This window comes from Castor canadensis, chromosome 11 (assembly GCF_047511655.1).
Source record: "Castor canadensis chromosome 11, mCasCan1.hap1v2, whole genome shotgun sequence".
Lineage (NCBI taxonomy): Eukaryota > Metazoa > Chordata > Mammalia > Rodentia > Castoridae > Castor > Castor canadensis.
Genome location: NC_133396.1, coordinates 14,247,856 through 14,269,532, shown reverse-complemented (window position 1 = coordinate 14,269,532; position 21,677 = coordinate 14,247,856). Strand labels below are relative to the sequence as shown.

Genomic DNA, 21,677 nt, shown 5'->3' with positions numbered 1-21,677 from the left:
CCCACTAGCATGCCAGACACTAGAGTTTCTATCCAATAGAATGGAAAGTATTTTCATATCTAGTCTGGTTTGTTGAGTTGAGGAAGATTCTCAGGTCAAGGTCAAAATTCATCAGGAAAGAGTGCTGGTATACATAAGTGGCAGACAGCCATGGATGCAGAATGGGGGGTGGTGGTATGTGACATGTATTTGCCATCTCTATTTTAGTTCCTCCTCCTTTTTCCTATCTATAAAGATGATTCAGCATTTTTAAGGTGTTAATAGCAAAATGAAGATAACGACAACTTACTTATCTAAAGGCACTAGACCTAGAACATCTGATCACTTGAAGTTTTTTTCACCCTATAGGGTTTAAGATTCTATTTTTAAAAGAGTAATAACAACTTAAAAAAATAATTCTTCTTTAAGCCAAAGAGATGAACCATATGCCAATGCTTTTTTCGTATCTGAAGAATGCTGAGAAAATCTGTTAAATGGCTAATTCAATTATAGCCTGTAATCTCTAGTGGGGTCAGTGAAAATTATTTAGGAAAACACAGGAGTGTTGGATAGCATTCTAAAATGTCTATGCAGATGATGAATCTTCATCTTCAGGAAATAACATTGTAATAAAATACATTACTAAACTTTATCATAGCCTTGCCTTGAGAAGAAACAGATGACGTGTCTCTTCTTTGGGCAATGTTCAATGAAGAACATTTCTCAATTACTTTCAATACCCATGCTCCATGCAGTAAATAAAAAAAAATAGGCTTAGAACTGCTTATCACAGATCCATATCTTACCTGGGATCACAGAGAAATTTGGTTTTCTCCCCTTCTTCTCTCCAAATAAGCCATTCTCGAAAAGAAGGATGTACAAACATACGAGTCATGTCTCTGCGCTTGATTAGGAACATGGATAGGTTCTCCATTCTCTGCTGAAAATCTTCCCATTCTAGTGTGCCTTCAATGCTACCAGCATTGATGGCCTGAAAGATATGCTCATCAGTCAGTGGGTGGAGAGAGGCCACTGCCACATTCAGGAGAGGCATTACCCGGTCAAAGGAAGACTGGGTTGGAAATTTCATATTGCACTGGAGTAAATAAACCTCTGAGAGTGAAACAGGAACTACTTTGTAGCTAGAACTCTTTAACACTAGATAACCTTTTTCTATGAGGTCAAATGTGAGTTTCAGGTATAGATAGGACCCTTGACTGAGGGTCTTGAGATGAGAACTGAGTTTGCCAAATGTAGTATTGTCCATTTTGCCATTAAGTGAAATGTTATTCTGGATCTCTGAGCTGCTGTGTATCCGGTGCAGGATGTAAGCCTGCAGGTCCTGGTCTATGGCTTCATTCTCTTCTAGTCGATCCAAAAAAATCCTATGGAAAGGCAGCAACTTGGTAATTTCCTAAAACAGATGGAGAGAGAGAGAGAGACAGAAAGACCTTCAGTTCCCCTAACTCTTGTGATAAAACTATGAGGTCCACAAATTTACTCTGAACTTCTGAGTGGCCAAAGAAAAGAGGGAAACATGATAAAGTATTAGCATTCATAGATTAAAACAAATTACTTGGGCTGGGGGCATGGCTCAAGCAGTAGTGTGCCTTCCTAACAAGCACAAGGTCCTGAGTTCAAATCCCAGAACCAATGAATTACTTGCATAGAAAGGATACTACCTTTCCTTACATTGAAACTTAAGGTAATTTTTTATGGGTCTTTGTAAAGAGTACTTTAGGAGTGATTTCATGGTTAGTATTCTAAACAACCCTTCTAAAATAAGTAGAAAATGGAGTGCTGTATAAATCACTCACTGTAATTTTTCTCAGTACAAACCATGGCATAATGCCAAACTACAATTCAGTAAGAGAAATGTTTAAGGATTCAAAGAATGCCATGTAAGAATGTGGCTTTTACTAAAAAATAAAAAAAAAGTGACTTTCTAATCCTCCCAATAAAATGACTACATTTAACAGGCCTTTTGGAGATGCCTGAACTGAAAGCTTCTTCCTTTGGTGATCTGCTTGGAAATTATTTTGGCGGAGGGTGCTGGGGTGAATCTTATCCACTGGATTCCATTCTTTCTTATCTACTCATAGACTTTGCTCCTGTAAATACCTGTTCTTTCTTCTGTATCAATTTCTTCTCAGCTAGGCTGCACAGACATACATAGTTTATTTAGACTAATGGTTCTAAATAACCTCTTATAGGTAAATGATGCCTAACTTCATGTTGCCAGCTTAGTTATCTTCTCAGAGTTCTCAACCCAACAGTTATACTTGGATGTTTCAAAGATAAAATTAGTTGTCTAAATCAGAGCTACTGAATTCTGCCCCTGATCATAAAACCTTTTACATGTCAATAAATGACATTACAATGGACCCTACCACCAAGTCCTCAGAGGTATCTGTGATCTTTCTTTTATCCTCAAGACAGCAGTTGCTTATTTGCTCACCAAAACTCCAGGATTCATTCTTGAATCTTCTTTCTTGCTCATACCTACAATCAGCCCATCATCATCATCACTCTTTTTTGTTTTGTTTTGTTGAGACAAGGTCTTGCTATATAGCCCAGGCTGGCTTCAAACTTGTAATCCTCCTGCTTCAGCCTCCCTAGTGTTGCGATCACAGGTGTACGCCATCATACCTGACTCATAAAGTCATTTTACCTCTCTTCACAATATATTTACTTCAAATATGATTTCTTCACATGGTCTCCACAATTATCGCTCTAGCCTAAGCACCATCACTTCTCACCTGTTATTTCTGCTTGCAGTCTTGATCCCCTTCATTTTATTATTTATATAGTTAGCAGAGACAGAGCAGACCTTTTAAAGAGCAGACCTTTTAAAAAGGTAGATCAGATCTTGCCACTTGTAAGGTTCTTTGGAGAGGTCTTTCCTGTGAATGGAAACTATCATTTCCATTCACACCTTTGCCCTATGTTATTTTTCTTCATCATACTTACTACTTGCAATTTTAGTATATGTCTAACTTTTTACTTATTTTTTTGTTTTGTTTCCTATTAGAATATAAGCTTTTTGAAAGCAAGGGTGTTGTGTGCCCTGTTCACCGGTGAATCCTCAGTTTCTAGAACAGTGCCTGACATACACTAAATATTTAAGAAATGTTTGTGGAAATAAAGAATAATCAAATATGAGGGTTCATAAAGAAAATAATTTTTGAAAATTCTTTGCTGAAGAGAATGAAGTAAGTTACTGTAGATTTCTATCCAAGAAGACATTGAAATTTGGACTTCGTACATGAATATGCATAGTACTTTTTCTGTACTTTGGCATATTTGAAAAATCAAAGTTATCTGCTTTACTCAGACATACTTAAATTTATTCTGCAATTGCATATGATATTATATGAAAATATATTTGGGGATAATATTGCCTGATCTTACATTTAGTAAAAATAGTCAGAAATTGTAGCTGGGCATGACAGTACATGCCTGTAATCCCAGCAATTGGGAGCCTTACACAGGAGGATCCTGAGTTTGAGGCCAGCCTGGGCTTCATAGTAAGACTTTGTCTCCAAAAAAAAAAAAAAAGGTCACACTGTGATCATGGAGGTTTCTTCTGTTTATTCTTTAACAATAAAACTACTGACCAGTAATAATAGGTTAAAATTTTTAGCTGTAAAATGCACTTACATTGATCTGCATCCGTTAACTCAAATTACTTTGAGATTAATAATGAACATCTGCAAGGTGATGGTGAGGATTACAAATATGGTTTCTGATTACAGAAGTCTGTAAATCTAATTGGTCATGATGTAGGAATAATACTGAGAGTGTGGGAGAAAGGAAAAGAAGAGACTTCTATGTATCAGCAATTATTACAAATTATTACAAATGGGTTGCATCAAAATAGTGGGATGGGCATATAATAAGATTCTGGTATTCATCAAAAGAGAGAATTTTTTTGAAAAGGTTGTGAAACACTGCTCCAAACCACACATGAGGTAAGCATAAATGGGAGATACCAACTCAGCTATAATGAGAATGATGGAAGATGGAGTCATTTTTCCTTAGCCATATATTTTTATAAGTTCAGTTTCACATTCCTGGTCCTTCTAGACCATTATGTGATTAGTGAGTGAGCAGGGGAGATAATTTAAAACAACAAAGCAAAACAAAACTCTTATCTCTCAGTTGCAATAAATTTAATCTAAATCCCTAACACTGCCTTTGTCAGAGAAAGGCATATTCAGAAGCACGTCTACCTTCACGTTACAGAAAAGTTGTTTAAATAGAAGCAGAGGGAATAACCAGAAAATCTGACTCTAGATTGCAGATTGTACTGGACTTTGCATGGCATTAAATGATAAAAACTGTGAAATAAAAGTCAAAGAACTGCATTTTCTTTGCACTGCTATTCTCAGGACGCTCTAGAAAATGCTTTGTTTTTATGTTATTATTATTATTAATTTTTGAGACAGGGTCTTTATAAATAGTTCAGGCTACCCTCAACTCACGATCCTCCTGCTTCTGCCTCCCTATGCTAGGATTACAGATATATGCCAGCACATCTGGCCTTTTCATGCTACTTTAAGGGACATTTTACCAAATATTATCCAGAGTAATGGGAATCTGAGAATCATATATAGAGAGAATACTGTTTCTAGATCATATTTCTTACTCTCTTTGGGAATTACTCTTGCTAATATTCTCAGATATGGCAGAAGTCTGGAAAGAATTGCTAAGGAAGCTATGATTTAGAACTATTTCACTTGTGTTTTCCAAGGAAAATAATTTATGGTTCAAAAGCAAACAAACACATACCTGTAAACTGGTTCTGACTGTTACAATTAGTTTGAGCCAAGAAGGAAATTTTCCAATCATTTTACTCAGAAATGATACAATTGTATCCCCATAATCCGGTTTGTGAAATTCTGCTTCATTTAATCCATCAATTAAAATGATGAGATCTTCATCTGGTATTTTTCTCTCTGAGATAGAAAGAAACAAATTACTTTATGATTACCATGTAGATAAGTGAGTTCTTATTGGGTATTTGATCACGTTATCTGTCATGAAAAAAATATTAGAACAGGCCTCTCATGAGGCCTAAAACACTCAGGGTACATAACTTACTATAAAGACATGAAGTAATTCATAATAATTCACTTACTGAATTAATCTGATTTTTCACCAGGTATGAAAACTTTTGTCATATGTATGAGCACATTTTCACAAATCCCCATATTATCAGTTGTGATATAGACTGAAGTTATGAGAATTTGCACCCCTTTTTCTCTGTCATACATGTAAAGTTAAATAGAGTATTAGTTTTTTCTTATCTGATAGCACTAAGAGAATAACTTCACATGTTCTTTTGGGAATTTCTCAAAAAAAGGTCCAATTTAAAGCCTGTAGTAGTAGATAGGACTATATGTGAATGTATATGGGGAAAGAGAGGAGGAGGAACAGAGATAAGGACTCCAAACAATAGACAGACTTGAACAGGAAGGTTTGATCCCAAGATGTTAGCAGTTTCTTGACTATATTGAAAGCAACCTCAATGAGACCAGTCCTTGTGTGATCTTCCCAGCGGAGGAGTCATGTGGGAGAGACAAATCTGCTAGGTGCCCAGTTACCACCTCCTAGACTCTACCAATCCACAACTGATAAATAAGCTTATCTTCAGGGTTAGGCCAAGAAGATGGCTTAGTGAGAACTCATTAAATGTTTGTCAATTCTTGAACAACATTGAACAATAAAAAAGTTTTTTTTTTAAATCCTCAAATTGAATGAACATTTTACTATAAACAAATTGTGAGGTACGAATAAAAGTTATTAGTTAGTAGGGCCTTATATGTTCTGAAAGGAGGAAAGCAGAGGGAAAGAGGGCAAGAAATCATTAGATGTCTGACAAAAGAAATAAAGCTAGGTTCAAAATAAAAAGTCTGTGGACTTCTGTACAAGACTTGCTCTTTTTACTTTTAAAAGAGTCAAAAACAATGAAATTATTTGTGCTACTTTGCCTTCACATTTGAACACACAGAGATCTTTTGCAATGATTAATAAGCCTTTAGATTCCCTCCCCACAAAGCACATGCTTGGTATAAAGGAACTTAATTTCAATATCCTAAATAGTATAAATCAGGTCTCAAATTATGAAGCGTTTTTATTATTTTCATGTGGTTATGTTTTAGTAAAGAAATGAACTATGGATTTCAGCTCTAACTTTTAACAAAGATTATTAATAAAGTAGCATTCTAGATGATGTAGCGCTAAGAAACACAGTATTCCTTTGGAAAGTCCAAAGAATTAAGGAAAAGAGAGGAACTACTTGGGACTAAGTGGAATTTATCAACAAAACTAGAAGCTGTTATGTTCTTAATTTTGAGGACTCTGGCTCCCTTAAGCTTGACTGTGTCTTTAATTTCCATAGAAGAATATTCCAAGTGTATCTACTTAGTGGACCACCCAGTGGTCTGCTGGGGAAGTCCTGTGTGGGTTCAGGAGAGCCAACTGCAATATTTCCAAGAGCTAGTTCTTAAATAGCTGGTAGCCTGAAATTGGGTATGGTGAGAGTATTTTCATAACAGAAATTGGAAAATGTTAAAATGAGCCTTCCTCCCCAGGTATCTGCTAAAAATTTTACCAATACACCATCACCCCCATCCTTTAAATATATGTCATTTAACTTCACTCAGGTTCCTTCCTAAGAATGCCAAAATATTTACGTAGAGCAAAAGGTTGATGATAACAGCTGCAGAGATTTTTTCTTTTGAAAACACTGCAAACACATTTTTAAGCATAAAGATCAAGAATGTGTTCTAAAGTATGATGTAGACATTTTAGTGAATTAATTCACTTGGAAATAAAAATAAATCTCAATTTGTATAAATTTTCAGTAGAGTATAATGATATTCTTCTAAATTCTGGTCCTCTTTTTGAGATTTTGACTTTGCCTGTCAAATGCAACCAGGCTTGTAAGAATGCTTCAGGTTCATTTCCAAACTTTTGTAGATATTTAATACTACAGTAGATATTTAATACTCTCAGTAGTTTCTGAAGGATTTTAAAAACAAAAATTCAACTTGGGGACTAAAAAGATTGCTACTTCATATATTGTGATGTGAAAATATTTAAAATGCAAGTACCATATATTGTCACCATTATTTCATAGAATAAAAATATTTTAAGATTAAAAAATGAGAAGACATTAACTTTTACATACACATATATGTAAAACTGTATTATATTTAAATCTACACAAACTCTAGGCAGTCCCCATTTTCTTATTTCTGGGATGGACTAATTGAAAACTTTAAGTGGTCTGATGCTTAGGAGCCATTCCAGTACCCACAAGTTTTTGGAAAGGTTTCTGAAGCCCTATATCCATATTTGTAATTCCTTGTGAATAACATTTTCCTTTGTCTCCACTTACATGTATACTTAACAAATACTTGAACAGTCTTCCTTAGTAGTCTCATTCTAAGATTTTACCTAGGTGTCTGAGAGAATTAAGAATAAGAGAAGGTAGCTAATACAAAAGTTAGATTGAATTCTAGTACATAAGCTTCTGTTACATAGTATACTTTATAGAAATTGTTAAAAGTGAAAAGCTTTTAATTAAATCAGAAAATTTTTAATGAGAAAAGCTTCACATCACATCTGAATTCTCTTTCTTTTAGTTATGGCAACAAATTAGCTTCTCCCTTCACTTCATATTGGTGGCTGAAGCAAAAGCCTACTGAGAAACTTACAAAGTTCTACATTTGTTTTATATATGTATATATAGGTATGTGTTTTAACCACTACACTGTGAAAAACACAGTGAAAAGCATTTTTAAGGAAAAATGTATTATTTAAATTTAGTATTTGACTCTAAATTGAAAGTGTTCTCTATGAAACTTTCTTGGAAAGAAAACTGTAGCTATCTTTAAGAAATACCTATTTTTGAAATTACTATAATAAAACTGTATGCATTTATGCAGGGAACTGAGAATATTTTTGCTATACACTTTGATGAGTTTTTTTGGCACTGGGGTTTTAACTTAGGGCCTGTACTTCCTAGGTAAGCACAATACCACTTGAGCCAAGTCTTCAGTCTTCCTTGCTTTAGAAAATAGGGTCGTACTTTTTACTGGGGGCTAGTCTCGGACTTTGATCCTAATACCAAGGGCCGGATGGAGATGACAGGTGTGTGCCATTATGCCCTGCTTATTTTGGTGAGATAAGCAACTAACATTTTGTCTGAGCTGGCTTCAAACTGAGATCCTTCAAGTGTCTGCCTCCTGAGTAGCTGGGATTATAGGCATGAGCCACTGCACATGACTACTTTGATGAGTTCTGGCCAATATATGTATTCATAAGCAGCATCCTGATTAAAATGTAGAACATTTCCATCATTTAAGAAAGTTACTGGGCTGGGGACATAACTCATGTGGTAGAGCACCTGTGTAGCAAGCACAGGTCTTAAAAAAATAAATTCCCTTATGAATTATGGATGTAATTCAGTGGTAGAGTGCTTGCCTAATATGAGCAATACCAGCAATAAAAAGAAAATTCCCTTAGGTTCCCTTCTAGTTAATCTTTAATAGGCAACCACCATTGTTCTGATTTATGTTAGCATGGCTACATTTGCTTCTTTTGCTTAGTATGTTTCTGAGACTCATTTACATTGTTGAGTGTATTATTAGTTTGTTCCTTTTTATTACTAAAAATATTTCAAATATATAATTTATTTATTCATTCTATTGATGGACATTTGGGTTGTTTCCAGTTTTTGATTACTATGAATAAAAATGGAAATAGAAGTAGAAATATTCTTGAATAAACCTTTTTGTAGGCATTTTAATTTCCATTGAGTCAATATATAGGAATTGGTAAATAGATGTACATTTAACTTTGTAAGAAACTAGCAAGTAGTTAGTCAAAGTAGTTGTACCATTTTATAGTCTCACAAGCAATGAATAAATTTTAGCTGTTCATTATCCTCACCAACATTTCTTGGTTGGAAGGTTTTCTTTCTTTTATATGTTGGTGATAAAATTTTAAATTCTTACATACATATAACAATGTGTTGAGTACCACAACTGAGATACTGAAAGATCTAATGTCAGTTTGGATGGATACTGTTTCTGATTGGTGTTTGTGTGTGTGTATGAATCAGCAGGTGTTTCATGAGTGAGGTGGCATTTAGCTGGTCTGTGGAAGATGTAGAATTCTGACAGGAAGAGATATAAAGAGGTATATCAAGAAAAGGAAATAAAGTAAATATGTAGAGGCAGAAAAATTTAGGGGAGTGTTTAAGAACTAGTGAATATTTTAGTTCACATGTAAATAAAGGGTCAAAAGGATACAAGGCTGGAAAGTAGATTGGATGCAGGCCATCGCTTTGCACACCAGACTAGGAGTTGGGAGTTAATTTAGTAGGCAACAGGTATCACCGTGTTGTAAACTAGGAAATTAAGTGAATGGAGCAATGCTTCTTGAAGCTTTATCTGGAAGCAACACATAAAGTCTAGGAGACTGGAGGGACTGGAGAGGGTTTAGAAGTGGGTTTAAAATGAATCTATTAGCTGGGCAACTGTGCATGCCTGCAGCAGACCCAGATACTTGGGAGGCTGGAGTGAAAGGACCACTTGAACCCAGGAACTGGACATCAGCTTGGGAAAAATGAATCAGTGAAAAAAAAATATCCCTTAGACATTAGGGCATCTGGAGCCTGACACAGCTGTAGCCTCAGGCCAGTCATGTCCAACTTAAACTTCTATCCAAGTATGCTGCATACACTTTTATAATTTTTAAGGGTGTTATGATGTGAATGAAGAACTAAACCAGAGAACCAGCGACCATGAAGGAGTAGTAATACAGATATAATGTTATAGGTAGTTGAGTAATCCTTGGGGTGATAATGGTATGAACAAGTTTGAGACAAATCAATGTGTGAAACATCATGAAGGCAGAATTAACAGGATTTAAAAGACAAACTGAATGTACAAAAAGTATGCTTAAAAATACTTGTGGAGCTGGGTAAGGGTGCTCATGCCTGTAATCATAGCAGAGAGGCAGAGATTAGAAGGACTGCAGTTTGAAGCCAGGCTAGGCAAAAAGTTCATCAGAACCCATCTCAACAAACAAGCTAGTTGTGGTGGTACATGTCTATAATCCCAGGTAGGTGAGAGGCATAGGTAAGAGGATCATGGTCCAGGGCTGACCCTGGCAAAAAACATGAGATTGTATTTGAAAAATAATCTAAAACATAAAGGGCTGGAGTCATGGCTCAAGTTGTAGAGCACTTGCCTAGTAAGGTCCTGAGTTTCAAACCCCACTACTGCCAAGGGGGGGAAATCTTTGTGGAGAAATTCTAGGGTTTAAAGAGGTCTAGGGTATGGTCAAGCTAAAAGGTAGTAGAAGCAAGAGACAGAGGTCATCAGAATGAGAAGAGAAATCTGACATTTAAATACTCAGCAAAGTTGAAGTAACTGAAGATGATGTACACAATAGAAATCGCAAGCACCTTTTTCTTACAGCACTTTCAAACCCTTTGAAAAAGCTATGTAAGGCTCTCAGGAATAAGCAAGATTGTTTAGGAATCTTGTGTTTACTCAAATACTTTTCTTCGGCTTCCAGACCTGATAAAACATTAAGGCTACAGTAAGCCCACCTTCTTGTTGAATTTATAACACATGGTTGTGACCAAGTGTGTTCAATAGATATATTAAAAGAAAATTTAAAACCAAAAACTTTACATTCCTGCATATGCATTACGCAGCTCAGTTGATGCAGAGAAGCTCTCAGTCAGCCCCATGTTGTCAGTTGTTTTTAAGTCATGTGTGATCTGCTGAGTGTTTCCCTGCCCTTAATTTTGTGAAAATATGCTTCCCCAAATAAGTAAATCATGCCCCCAAGGCAAGGTGAAAGTTATGGCAATCCTCCCAAGCCAAAAGGAGCACCTCAGGTGCTTAATTTAACTGATAAAGTGAAATTTAGATTTGCTGAAAGGTGACATGTCTTTAGTGGAAAGTGGGTGATGTTATGGGAAAAATGAATCAAGCATCACAGCTTTTCCTAAATGGTGGTCTCCTTGGAACCATATGTCCATGCATGAAGGTTCTACAATGTAGGGAAGAGAGATTTAATGAAGGTGTGCACTGTCTTTGTGGAGATGGCTGTACTTAGTCCACAGCTGACACTAGGGCTGCCGAAGAAAGGGAAGGAAAGGCATGAACATGAGTGGGATACAGATTCCATTTAATTGTATTTTCACTTTAAAAATTAGCTTTCCTGATATAATTTATGAACCATAAAATAGCCTTATTCTTTTTGTTACCTTTCAAAATAAAAAATTAAGTGATTTCTATTATAAATACTGTCATGTGTAATCATGAGTGGTTTTCACGAACTGACAAGGTAATAAAAAATATGCAAAAATCAGGGAGTTTCTAATCATAGAAGCTACAATATCAAGTTGGAGCTACAACTTCACTAATTTTTTGAACTTCACAGAAAGGAATGGAAGCTCTGCTATCATTAATATATGAAAAATGAATTACATTTGGAAAAGTTATTGCAGGAATTAGTTTGTTTCCAAATTAAAAAAATATATGTATGTATTTTGAACTGGGGTCTTGTTATGCTGCCTAGGCTGGCCTCGAACTCCTAGACTCAAGCAATCGTCTCGCCCCAGCCTCCCAAGTACTGGGACTACAGTCATGTGCCATCATGCCCACCCAAGTAAAATTTTTTATCTGTTAACTGTATCTTGCAGGACATCAGCTAGTGAACATTCAGTTTTGGGAATGTGATAAAAATAATAATTTCTATAGCATGACCAGGTGACTGGGGCTCCTTGTTCTCCTTTGGACCTCATCTGTACCTTTGTGGAGATTCTCCAGGGGCTCCAGGACTCCCCTCCGGAAGGAGGCCATGGGGTCTTGAACACAAGACCTAAGGCTCAGCATGCTTTGAAGGTGAGGCTCCCGAAGAAGTTGCTCCCGGTAAGCTGTCAGCTGAGGTGAGCGGCAGAGCAAGGCAGCAACATTGTGGACAAATTCTGGGACCAGGCAGGTATAGGCGTTATCTGCTTGGCAATAGTGATAGGCAACCACCTACAAAAGGAAGATGAGATTGTAAATGGTCTTATCAGTGGCAAAAGCAGTAGCTCTGGTTACTATTTGATCATTTTTAATACTGTGTTTTAGTTCCCCATTTTTCCTCAATCTTTTCAGGTAAAAAGAAAAGCTGCTAACTTAACTGTCTGATTTATGTAAGATCAGAAATTAGATATGATATTTCTGTCATTGTGCATATGACATAACCTCAAATAAAAACTGAATTTTCCTTGTGGGTTGTAAGATATAGGAAGATTGAGAATAAAGATATAAATTAATATTGCTAGCATTTATTCAGCATCGAGAACTACAGGAGGAGAGTCTAATCTTGTAACAAAGTATTAGGAATAAAATAACCAGAGACAAATCATGTTAGTCTCAATAAATACATATGCTTACATCACATTTTGATTATAGTTCTGTTATAACTTAAGCCTTATAAAAATAAAACAATTCAGATTTTAAATTTATCAACAAATATTTTCTAAGAACCCATACCCAGAGAAAGAGAGTATCAGAATTGAGTATCAAAATTAGATAAAAGGAAGAAGGGGTGGAATTTTTATTAGATGCAGATCTTCACTTTAAAGAACTTAAAAAAAATAATCATGAGTCCTAATAACATTTAGGATCTAGGCTGCTTGTCTAGAACCTGGAGTTTTAGGTCATGGTTTTGTCTTTGAATCTGCAGAGTTCTTTCCATACCATATATATACACACACACATATATATAATACACACACACACACAGAGTGTGTGTCTCTCTGTGTGTGTGTACATAGTATTTTTTTTTATTGTTGTGTTGGTGTGGGTACATTGTATTTATGATATTTTTTGAGATAGGGTATTCCTCTATGTCCCAGGCTGGCCTGGAACTCACAGTCTTCCTACCTTAGCCTCCCAAGTGCTGGGATTACAGGTGTGTACCACCACACCAGATCAGAGGGTGATTTTAATATAGATCACTCTTATTAATACCAAGAATAGTGATAAGACTATGTAGAAAATATGATATTGGCAGAGGAGGTTCAGCTTGATATATGGAAAGAATTTAGTGTGGTGCTCAACAGGTAGTAAATGAGCAGTAACAACAACTGATATCACTATCATCATCATCATCATCACCTCCTCTACCTTCCTCCTCACTCATCAAAGTTCTGTATACTCTCTCTTTTTTTTGGATACTAGCTTTGTGCCTATAGGCAAATGGAACTTGTTCCAGTGACACTCATGGACACATTGCAGGGCATGCCATTCTTCAGTCAACTCTCAGATAGCAGTCATCCATGGAAAAGTCTGGTTTTGAAAAGACACCTTCTCTGTAAGTATGGTTCCCTTAGCTCTTTACCACACGATAGAAATGCCATTAAAAAAAACCACCTGAAATCCTTCTCATTAAACACACACACACAAATAAAACAGCATGGGAATTGTTACTACACATATAAAGCTGAAGAGAGGAATTGCTTGTGAGTGAAGCAATAGAGTCTGAGTATAATATGGAAACTGGAAATCAGATGATGTATTAAAAAAATCTCCACTCTTTTCTTTAGATGTTTTCTTTAGATATTACATTATCTATCTTAAAGATAATGTAATAAAACCAAAGAGAACCTGTTTAGCAATTGATCTGTCCTCTCAATAAACAGTGAATATCGGTGGTAACTGTCTGCATGGATACAAATTTTCACTTGATAAAAATAAATAGCAAACTTCTGAAATGATATGAAATTTTGTATTTTATTTCAGTTGATTCCACATGCCAAGGCTAAGAACAGCAAGGCAGATCTGCTATATTTTGTCCTTTATCTAAAGCAATAGGATATAATTTTAAAGATAAAAAATTCTGAAACTTAGAAAACGAGTACTTTTACTGATTTCATTAAAAATCATGTATACTTGGCTGAAGGTTTCATTTAACAAAGGTCAATGTTACAGGTGAGCCTTCTGTGGTTATTTTACTTTTACTTTTAAATATTTCTTTAGCATCCTAAATATAAAGGTCTTGATTACTTTGCAGAATTCAGGTACAAAACCACTCAATAGCTTTCTGAGATTTGCAATGTGACTCAATAACTATGCAGAATGTATACATACATACAATCTATCAAAAACATTTTGTATTTTACCAGAACTGTCTTTTGATATCATCTACAACTTTTCCTGTGTATAAAAATATGAAGCAAATCTAGAAGTACAGGGTTTCTTTTTTTAGTATCTTATTGTACTATTGCTCAATGACTGACTTATAAAGTACTCCCTACAACTTTGAGGAAGTTATTTATACTCATTATTGTTTTAACTTTTTAGAAATGGCTTAGAGTTAGTCTACCCTCAATAAATCAACAAGTTAAACTGTTTTCCTTAATGAATTCTTATATCTCAAAATGATTTATTTACATTTCATTTTTAGCTATTTCTTTTGTACATTAGTAATTTTTTCATTGCAAGTTTTCTTATGTTAAACCTCTTAGCTTTTTATTAAAACAACTCTATACAAAACAAGTCTGACATGACTAAAGTTGCACTAATTCTTTGGAAGAAGACTGTAAGTAAAACTTATGTTACTCCTGTGAGGGAAGAAAGAAAAATGGAGGCTGGTGCACTATATAAACAAAAGACTGGAAATCAATACAAACCTTTGCTATAAAATCTTTTGATTTAATGCAATACTCAAGAAATAATACAATTTATCATATGCCTGATTAATGGAATTGAGTGGCAGCATATCTGCTAGGCTTGTGTTAAAAATTCTAGGTCTTCAAACACAACAATGGGATTAGACTATGAGGACATGATAAAAGCGAGAGCACACAAGGGAGGGGTGAGGATAGGTAAGACACCTAAAAAATTAGCTAGTATTTGTTGCCCTTAACTCAGAGAAACTAAAGCAGATACCTTAAATGCAACTGAGGCCAATAGGAAAAGAGGAACAGGTACTAGAGAAAAGGTTAGATCAAAAAGAATTAACCTAGAAGGTAACACCCATGCACAGGAAATCAATGTGAGTCAATACCCTGTATAGCTATTCTTATCTCAACCAGCAAAAACCCTTGTCCCTTCCTGTTATTGCTTATACTCTCTCTACAACAAAATTAGAAATAAGGGCAAAATAGTTTCTGCTGGGTATTGAGGGGGTGGGGGGGGAGAGGGAGGGGGTGGAGTGGGTGGTAAGGGAGGGGGTGGGGGCAGGGGGGAGAAATGAACCAAGTCTTGTATGCACATATGAATAATAAAAGAAAAAAAAAATTCTAGGTCTTGAGTTGTTGGAGGAGCTGAAGTGGTAGAATGCCTGCCTAGCAAATTGGAGGGCCTGAGTTCAAACCCTAGGGCCGCCAAAAAAAAAAAAAAATCCTATGTGTTTATATTGCATACACAATTTTCTGCTACAAATGAGTAACTACGACACAATTAAACTAATCTCACATTAAGAAAGGGCAGTTCTGATATATGGAATTCATTTGGACAGAAAAGTCTAGTTTACAGACTGGCATCTGTATCATTTAAGGTCTAGCAAAGCAATTGCCTTTCCAGTCTCCTTTCTGTCACTCAGCAACCCCCACAAGCAACACCCCCCAATTGATTTCCCAGTCACTAAAACCCTTCTACTTTTAAGTTGATGCTTGGTTTTGTTTTCTAGGGACCTGGAGGCTCTTTGTAAATTACTTTCTCTTGTCCCTTATTTCTGATTCTAATCTTCACTCTGTACTAGAAGCTAAGAATAGCTAGCTCCAGGCTTGGCCTCTGCCTCAGTAATTTTCCAGCTTGGAGTCCTATTTTTTGGCAGTAGGACTTTTATTTGCTTTTTAACTTTTTACTCTGAACTAATTTTAGACTTAACAGAAATGTTACAAAAGTAGTACACAAAGTCTTTTCTTTTATTCCTCACCCAGCTTGATAATTGTTAGCATTTTATATAATCACAGTAAAACAATCAAAACTGGTAAATTAACATTGACACAATAATGAAAAATGTAATAATAATAATAATAATATTATTATTATTTACAGTTTTTCTACTGTGTCCTTTCACGTTCAGGATTCTATCCAGGACCCTGTATGCATTTAGTTATTTCTCCTTAGTATCCTCTCATCTGTAAGGGATCCTCTGCAGCTGTTGTTTTCCACAACCTTGACATTTTCAAATATGCAATTTGTTCTGGGCATGGTGGTACACATCTGTAATCCTAGCTACTTGGGAGGAAGAGATGGGGAGGATCATAGTTTGAAGCTAACCCAAGCAAAAAATGAGACTCCATTTTAAACAAGCCACATGTGGTGGTGAACACCTGTAACTCCAGATACGAGGGAGGTATAAGTAGGAAGACTGCAATCCAAGGCCAATCTAGGTAAAAAGTGCTAGACTCTGCCTGAAAAATGATTAAAAAGCAGCAAGGGCTAGAGGTATGGCTCAAGTAGCAGAGTGCCTACAGTTCAAAAGCCCAGTATGGCCAAAAAACAAAAAATAATAAAGCTATTAATATCTAAGAACATATTTTCAGGAAAATAACATTTTCAAAATGAAAAATTTCAGGAAGAAAATTGGCATTGTTTTACATTTTTGCAATAGACTACTCTCTCTGCCTCTGCATTTGATGTATTATAATAAATTATTTTAGATTGAAATAGGAAAGTCAAGTTAAATAAGTATAAGTAAGACTGTTTATAAAATTGTACAATACATGTATGTATAGTTGGAGAATCTAAGAATACATTAATACCTTTTTCAGGCAATTATGGGCATTCTTTCATACTATGGTAAAATATTTTAAAATAATATTTAAACAATTATTACTATTATTTTTGATTGACAAATCATAGCTATATATATTGAGGAGATAAAATATGTTTTGATATATGTGTACAATGTGGAATGATTAAATCAAGCTAATTAACATGTCACATTATTCTCTTAGTTATTTTAAAATATACATTATTATTATTATTATAGTTACCCTGCAGGCTATAGATTTTGAAACATATTCCTCTATCTGAAACTTTTTTTTTGAGATAAAGCTATGTAGTGTAGGGTGGCCTCAAATTCTCTAAATAGCCTGGGCTGGCCTTGAACTTGTGACTCCCCCAACTCAGCCTCTTGAATGTTGGGAATATAGGTGTACATCACCATTCCTGGATTTATTGGAAGCTTTGTACTCTTTGATTAAAAACTCCCCATTTTTCCCTTCCCCTCTTCCAACCCCTAGGTCTCTGGTCACCATCATCCTGCTTCTGTGAATTTAACGTTTTTAAACTCCACATACAGTTGAGACCATGTGGTATTTATCTTTCTATTTTTGGCTTATTTCACTTAGGATGGTGTCCTTCATATTTATTTATATTGTTGCAAATGATAGAATTTGCTTCTTTTTAAAGTCCTACTATAGTGTTCCACTGTGCACATATACTATTTTTTTTAACCATTTATCCTTGATAGACTTAAGTTGGTTCTCTATCTTAGGTGTTATAAATAGTGCTAGAATGAACATAGAAGTATAGATAGCCCTTCAACATACAGATTTCAGTTCCTTTGATACATATCCGGAACTGGAATTACTGGATCATATGATAATTCTATTTTTAATTGTTTTGCTCTTGTCCTCCAGCACTTTTTTAGTGTTCTGAGGAACTACCACACAGCTTTCCATAACGGATGTACTAATTTATATTCTCTATCCTTTCCAACAGTTAGTGTCTTCCATCTTTTTTTGGGGGTGGGGTAACTGGGGTTTGAACTCAGTGCCTCACAATTGCTCTATTTCCGAGCCACACCCCCAGCCTTTTTTGTTTTAGTTAATTTTTCCAATAAACTTGCTTCTTGCTTTTCCCTGGGGATGGTCTTGGATTGTGATTCTCCTATCTCCACCTCCTACTTAGCTGTGAATACAGGTATAAGCCCTCATGCCCAGCTTGTTTTCTGAGATAGGGTCTTGCAAACCTTTTATTTTTTTGGCAGTACTGGGGCTTGAACTCAGGGTCTCATGCATGCTAGGTAGGCACTCTACTACTTGAGCCACTCCAATGGCCCTTTTTTGTGTTGGGTATTTCCAAGATAGGTCTTGTAAACTGTTTGTTCAGGCTGACTTTGAACCTCAATATTCCTGATTTCTACCTGCCAAGTAGCAAGGATTACAGGAATGAGCCTCCCGGCTTCATGAACTTTGTTTTTGTTTTTTCCCTGGGCTGGGCTGGTTTCAAATTACAGTCCTCCCATCTCTGCCTCCTGTGTAGGTGGGATGACAGGTGTATATAAAGGCCCCATTTTTTATCTTCATTGATAAAAGCTATACTAACAGGTATAAGGTCTCATTATGGTTTTAGTTTGCATTTCCCTACTGACTGGTGATACTGAACATATTATCATACACCTTTTGGCTACGTGGATATCTTCTTTTGAGAAATGTCTGTTCAGATCTATGTTTGTCAGCTTTGTGTTACTGTAACACATACCCAAGATAATCAATTTATAAAGAGAAAAGTTTATTTCGGCTTATAGTTTTAGAGGTCTCAGTGCATGACTGAGTGGCCTCATGGCTTTGGGCCTGCAGTGAGACAGTGCAGCATGGCAAAATCACGTGGTGGAGCAAAACTGCTCATCTCACGGCTGGGAAGCAAAAATGAGGAAAAGGGAGGGACTGGGTTCCCACTACACCCTTTAAGGGCACATATGAATGACCAGAGGACCCCACTGCTTAAAGTTTCCACTACTCCCACCAAGTGCACAGCACAGAGAACTAAACCTGTAGCACATGTAACTTTTGGGAACATTCCAGGTTCCAACTATAGCAAGGTCCTTTGTCTATTCTTCATTCGGAATACTTTCTAGCTATAGAGTTGAGTACCTTTATCAGGTGTATGGTTTACAGATATTTTTCTCATTCTGTGGGTTGTCTTTTCACTTTGTTAAATTGTTCCCTGTGCCGTGCAGAAGCTTTTTAGTATGATGCACCTCACTTATCTATTTTTATTTTGGTTGTCTGGAACTTCAGGGTATGTTGTGAATTTTTTCAATTTGTCAACTGTCTTTTGACTTTATTTTTAGTGTTTTACCATGTAACATTAAAAAATTTATTAAGTCAAATTTATCAATCTTTTTTTTATTCCTTTAGATTTTGATCTCAATTAAAAGGTCTTTTCCCTTCACTAAAGTTAAAGAGGAAGTCACTCATATTTTCTAGTTTTATTTATATGATTTTTATTGTATTTAGAGCCCTAGTCCATTTGGGGTTTATTCTTATGCCTGGTGTGAGATATGCATTAACTTTTCTATCATATGTCACTTAAATGTCCCAGCACCATCTAATTAAAAAGTCCATCTTCACTCCAGTGACCTGAAATGCAGGCTTTGTCATATACTAAGTATCCACATGTATTTGGGTCTGAACCTGAATTTTCTATTCTATTCTCCTACTGTTTATTCTAGTTAAACACCAGCACTACACTGTTTTGATGATGGAGGCTTTATAGTATCCTTCGGCATTGGGTAGTTACAGCCCTGTTAGTGGTAGCAGAGCTTAGGATAATGTTTAGCTTTGTTATAATTCTAGACCTAAATAACTATATCCCTTAATTACTATTTAGTTATATAAATTTAGTAAATATATTTAGTTATATATTACTGATTATTTGAACCAAAGGAAGTTAGGACCAATATCAAGTATAAACCTTAAAGTGACTAATTTACTTAGTTCATCTAGATTCTTATAGAAGTAGGTCTGGCACAAAATGAACAATCTGAAGTGCATTTAATCCACACTTTATGAAACTCTGTCTCAGAGGACTGGTGAAATTCCTGACTCTCCACCAAGATTTATTCCTTAGGTACATGCATCTGATTCTGATTTGACATGTTAAATTGCTTAGGAACAATTATTATGAATAAGTATCTACCTGAATGCCCCAAGATTTCATAATGGAAAATATTGACATTTGTATTCATTCACAAATATTAATAGATTCTGAGCATGGTGGTGCACACCTGTAATCCCAGCATTTGGCAGGCTGAGGGGGAGGATCTCAAGTTTGAGGCCAGCCTGGGCTATACAGTGAGACCTTGTCTCAACACAAAAGCCCAAATAATGAAAAAAACCAAAAAAACCCCACAACAAAGCACAAATATTGATTGAACTTTCATGGCATGGTAGGCATTGTTCCAGGTTCTGGAAAAATAATCCCTGTCTGCTTTTCATAGTACAGCAGAATAGAGAGGCAGTTGAACTGGCAATAGTAACAAATATTATGAAATATAGGGTGGTGGGGTAACACAAAGCAGGCCACCATAAGGTAAGTGAGGAGAGTCTGAGGCTTTTCCGAAGAAGCAACATTTAAGTTACGATATGAAGGAGAATGAAGAATGAATCTGGGGTGTTGCAGTGTTCCAGGCAGAGAATATAGTCTGTGCAAAGGCCCTAAAGCAAGACAGATTTATACTTTCAATGAACTGAATTCAATTTTACTGTGGCTACAGTGTAGGTGGGGAATGGTGGGTTTTCAAATGAGGGTGGTTTTGCTCCTCAGGGAACATCTGGCAATGTCTGGAGACACTTTTGGTTGTCATAATTGGGAACTGAGAAAAATATTAGGAGTAGTGGATAAAGGCCAAAGATTACTTTTAAATATCCTACAATACACAGGATAATATCCGATAGCTCCTCAACCTCATGCACAGAAAACTATCTGGCCTAAAATACCTAGCCTGGGGCTAGGTATGAAAAAGCAAAGGCTTTCTCATTTTTCTTTTTTGGTTTGTTTTTAGTACTGGAGACTGAACCCAGGGCCTCATGCATGCTAGGCAAGTGCTCTATCATTTGAGCCATACCCCCCCAGTACTTTTGTTTGTATTTTGTTTTTGAGACAGGGTCTTGCTAACTTTGCTGGCCTCAAAGTCAAGATCCTCCTGCCTCCCCTTCAAGTAGCTGGGTTTATAGGCATGTACCACCATAGCCAGCTATGATGTTTTTTTAGGAAGGGAGTTTGGATTTCACTGAAAGGCAACAAGGAACCATTTACTGACTTTAAGTAGCAAAAATGAATCCATGTTTTATAAAGACTATTCAGGCTTCAATATATAGAAAAATCTAGAATGTCTTCATTCATTTCATAAATATTTATGTGCTAAGCATTGTGCTAGGAGCTGGGGATACACTAGTCAACATTTAAACTCTGATCCATTCTAGTGGAAGAGGCAGATAAAAAACACTGAAATTGACAAACACACAACAATTGTTTTCCTTATATTCTGTATCCTAAATGTAGATGAAATATGGGTCGGACTGTAAAACTTTAGTGTCAATTTTCAGTGGAGAAAAGCCTTAGAAAAATTATTAAAAACATCATTTACAGGTTATTCATTGTTTATCTTATATTTCATTTCTCCTAAATGTAAATCTTTTCAAAAACAGCCACAGAAACACAAATTTAACCGTATACTTTGTTTTTTGTTCTCTCTCTCTCTCTCTCCCTGTGTGTATATATCTAACATCTCCATGTTATGTTCAACATGCTTAATGTTACAGGATACCTGAAATGATTACTTCTTTATAAGATAGCTTTAACAACAGCAGCAAAAAATCTCCAGAGCCATGCTCATTTGACATCTCCCTGATGTGGTACAATAACTAGTGG

General features: G+C 35.8%; 1 protein-coding gene across 11 annotated transcripts in view; it reads right to left on the bottom strand.

The window, feature by feature from the left end:
- Tanc2 (tetratricopeptide repeat, ankyrin repeat and coiled-coil containing 2) overlaps positions 1-21,677 on the bottom strand; it is a 387,000-nt gene that overhangs the window by 86,015 nt on the left and 279,308 nt on the right. For all 11 annotated transcript variants that reach the window (XM_074045367.1, XM_074045366.1, XM_074045369.1 and 8 more), the window contains 3 exons: positions 11,822-12,053; positions 4,771-4,937; positions 786-1,393 (listed from right to left, as the gene is read on the bottom strand). In XM_074045367.1, coding sequence (XP_073901468.1) covers positions 786-1,393; positions 4,771-4,937; positions 11,822-12,053 — 1,007 coding nt within the window. The remainder of the gene's footprint in view (positions 1-785; positions 1,394-4,770; positions 4,938-11,821; positions 12,054-21,677) is intronic.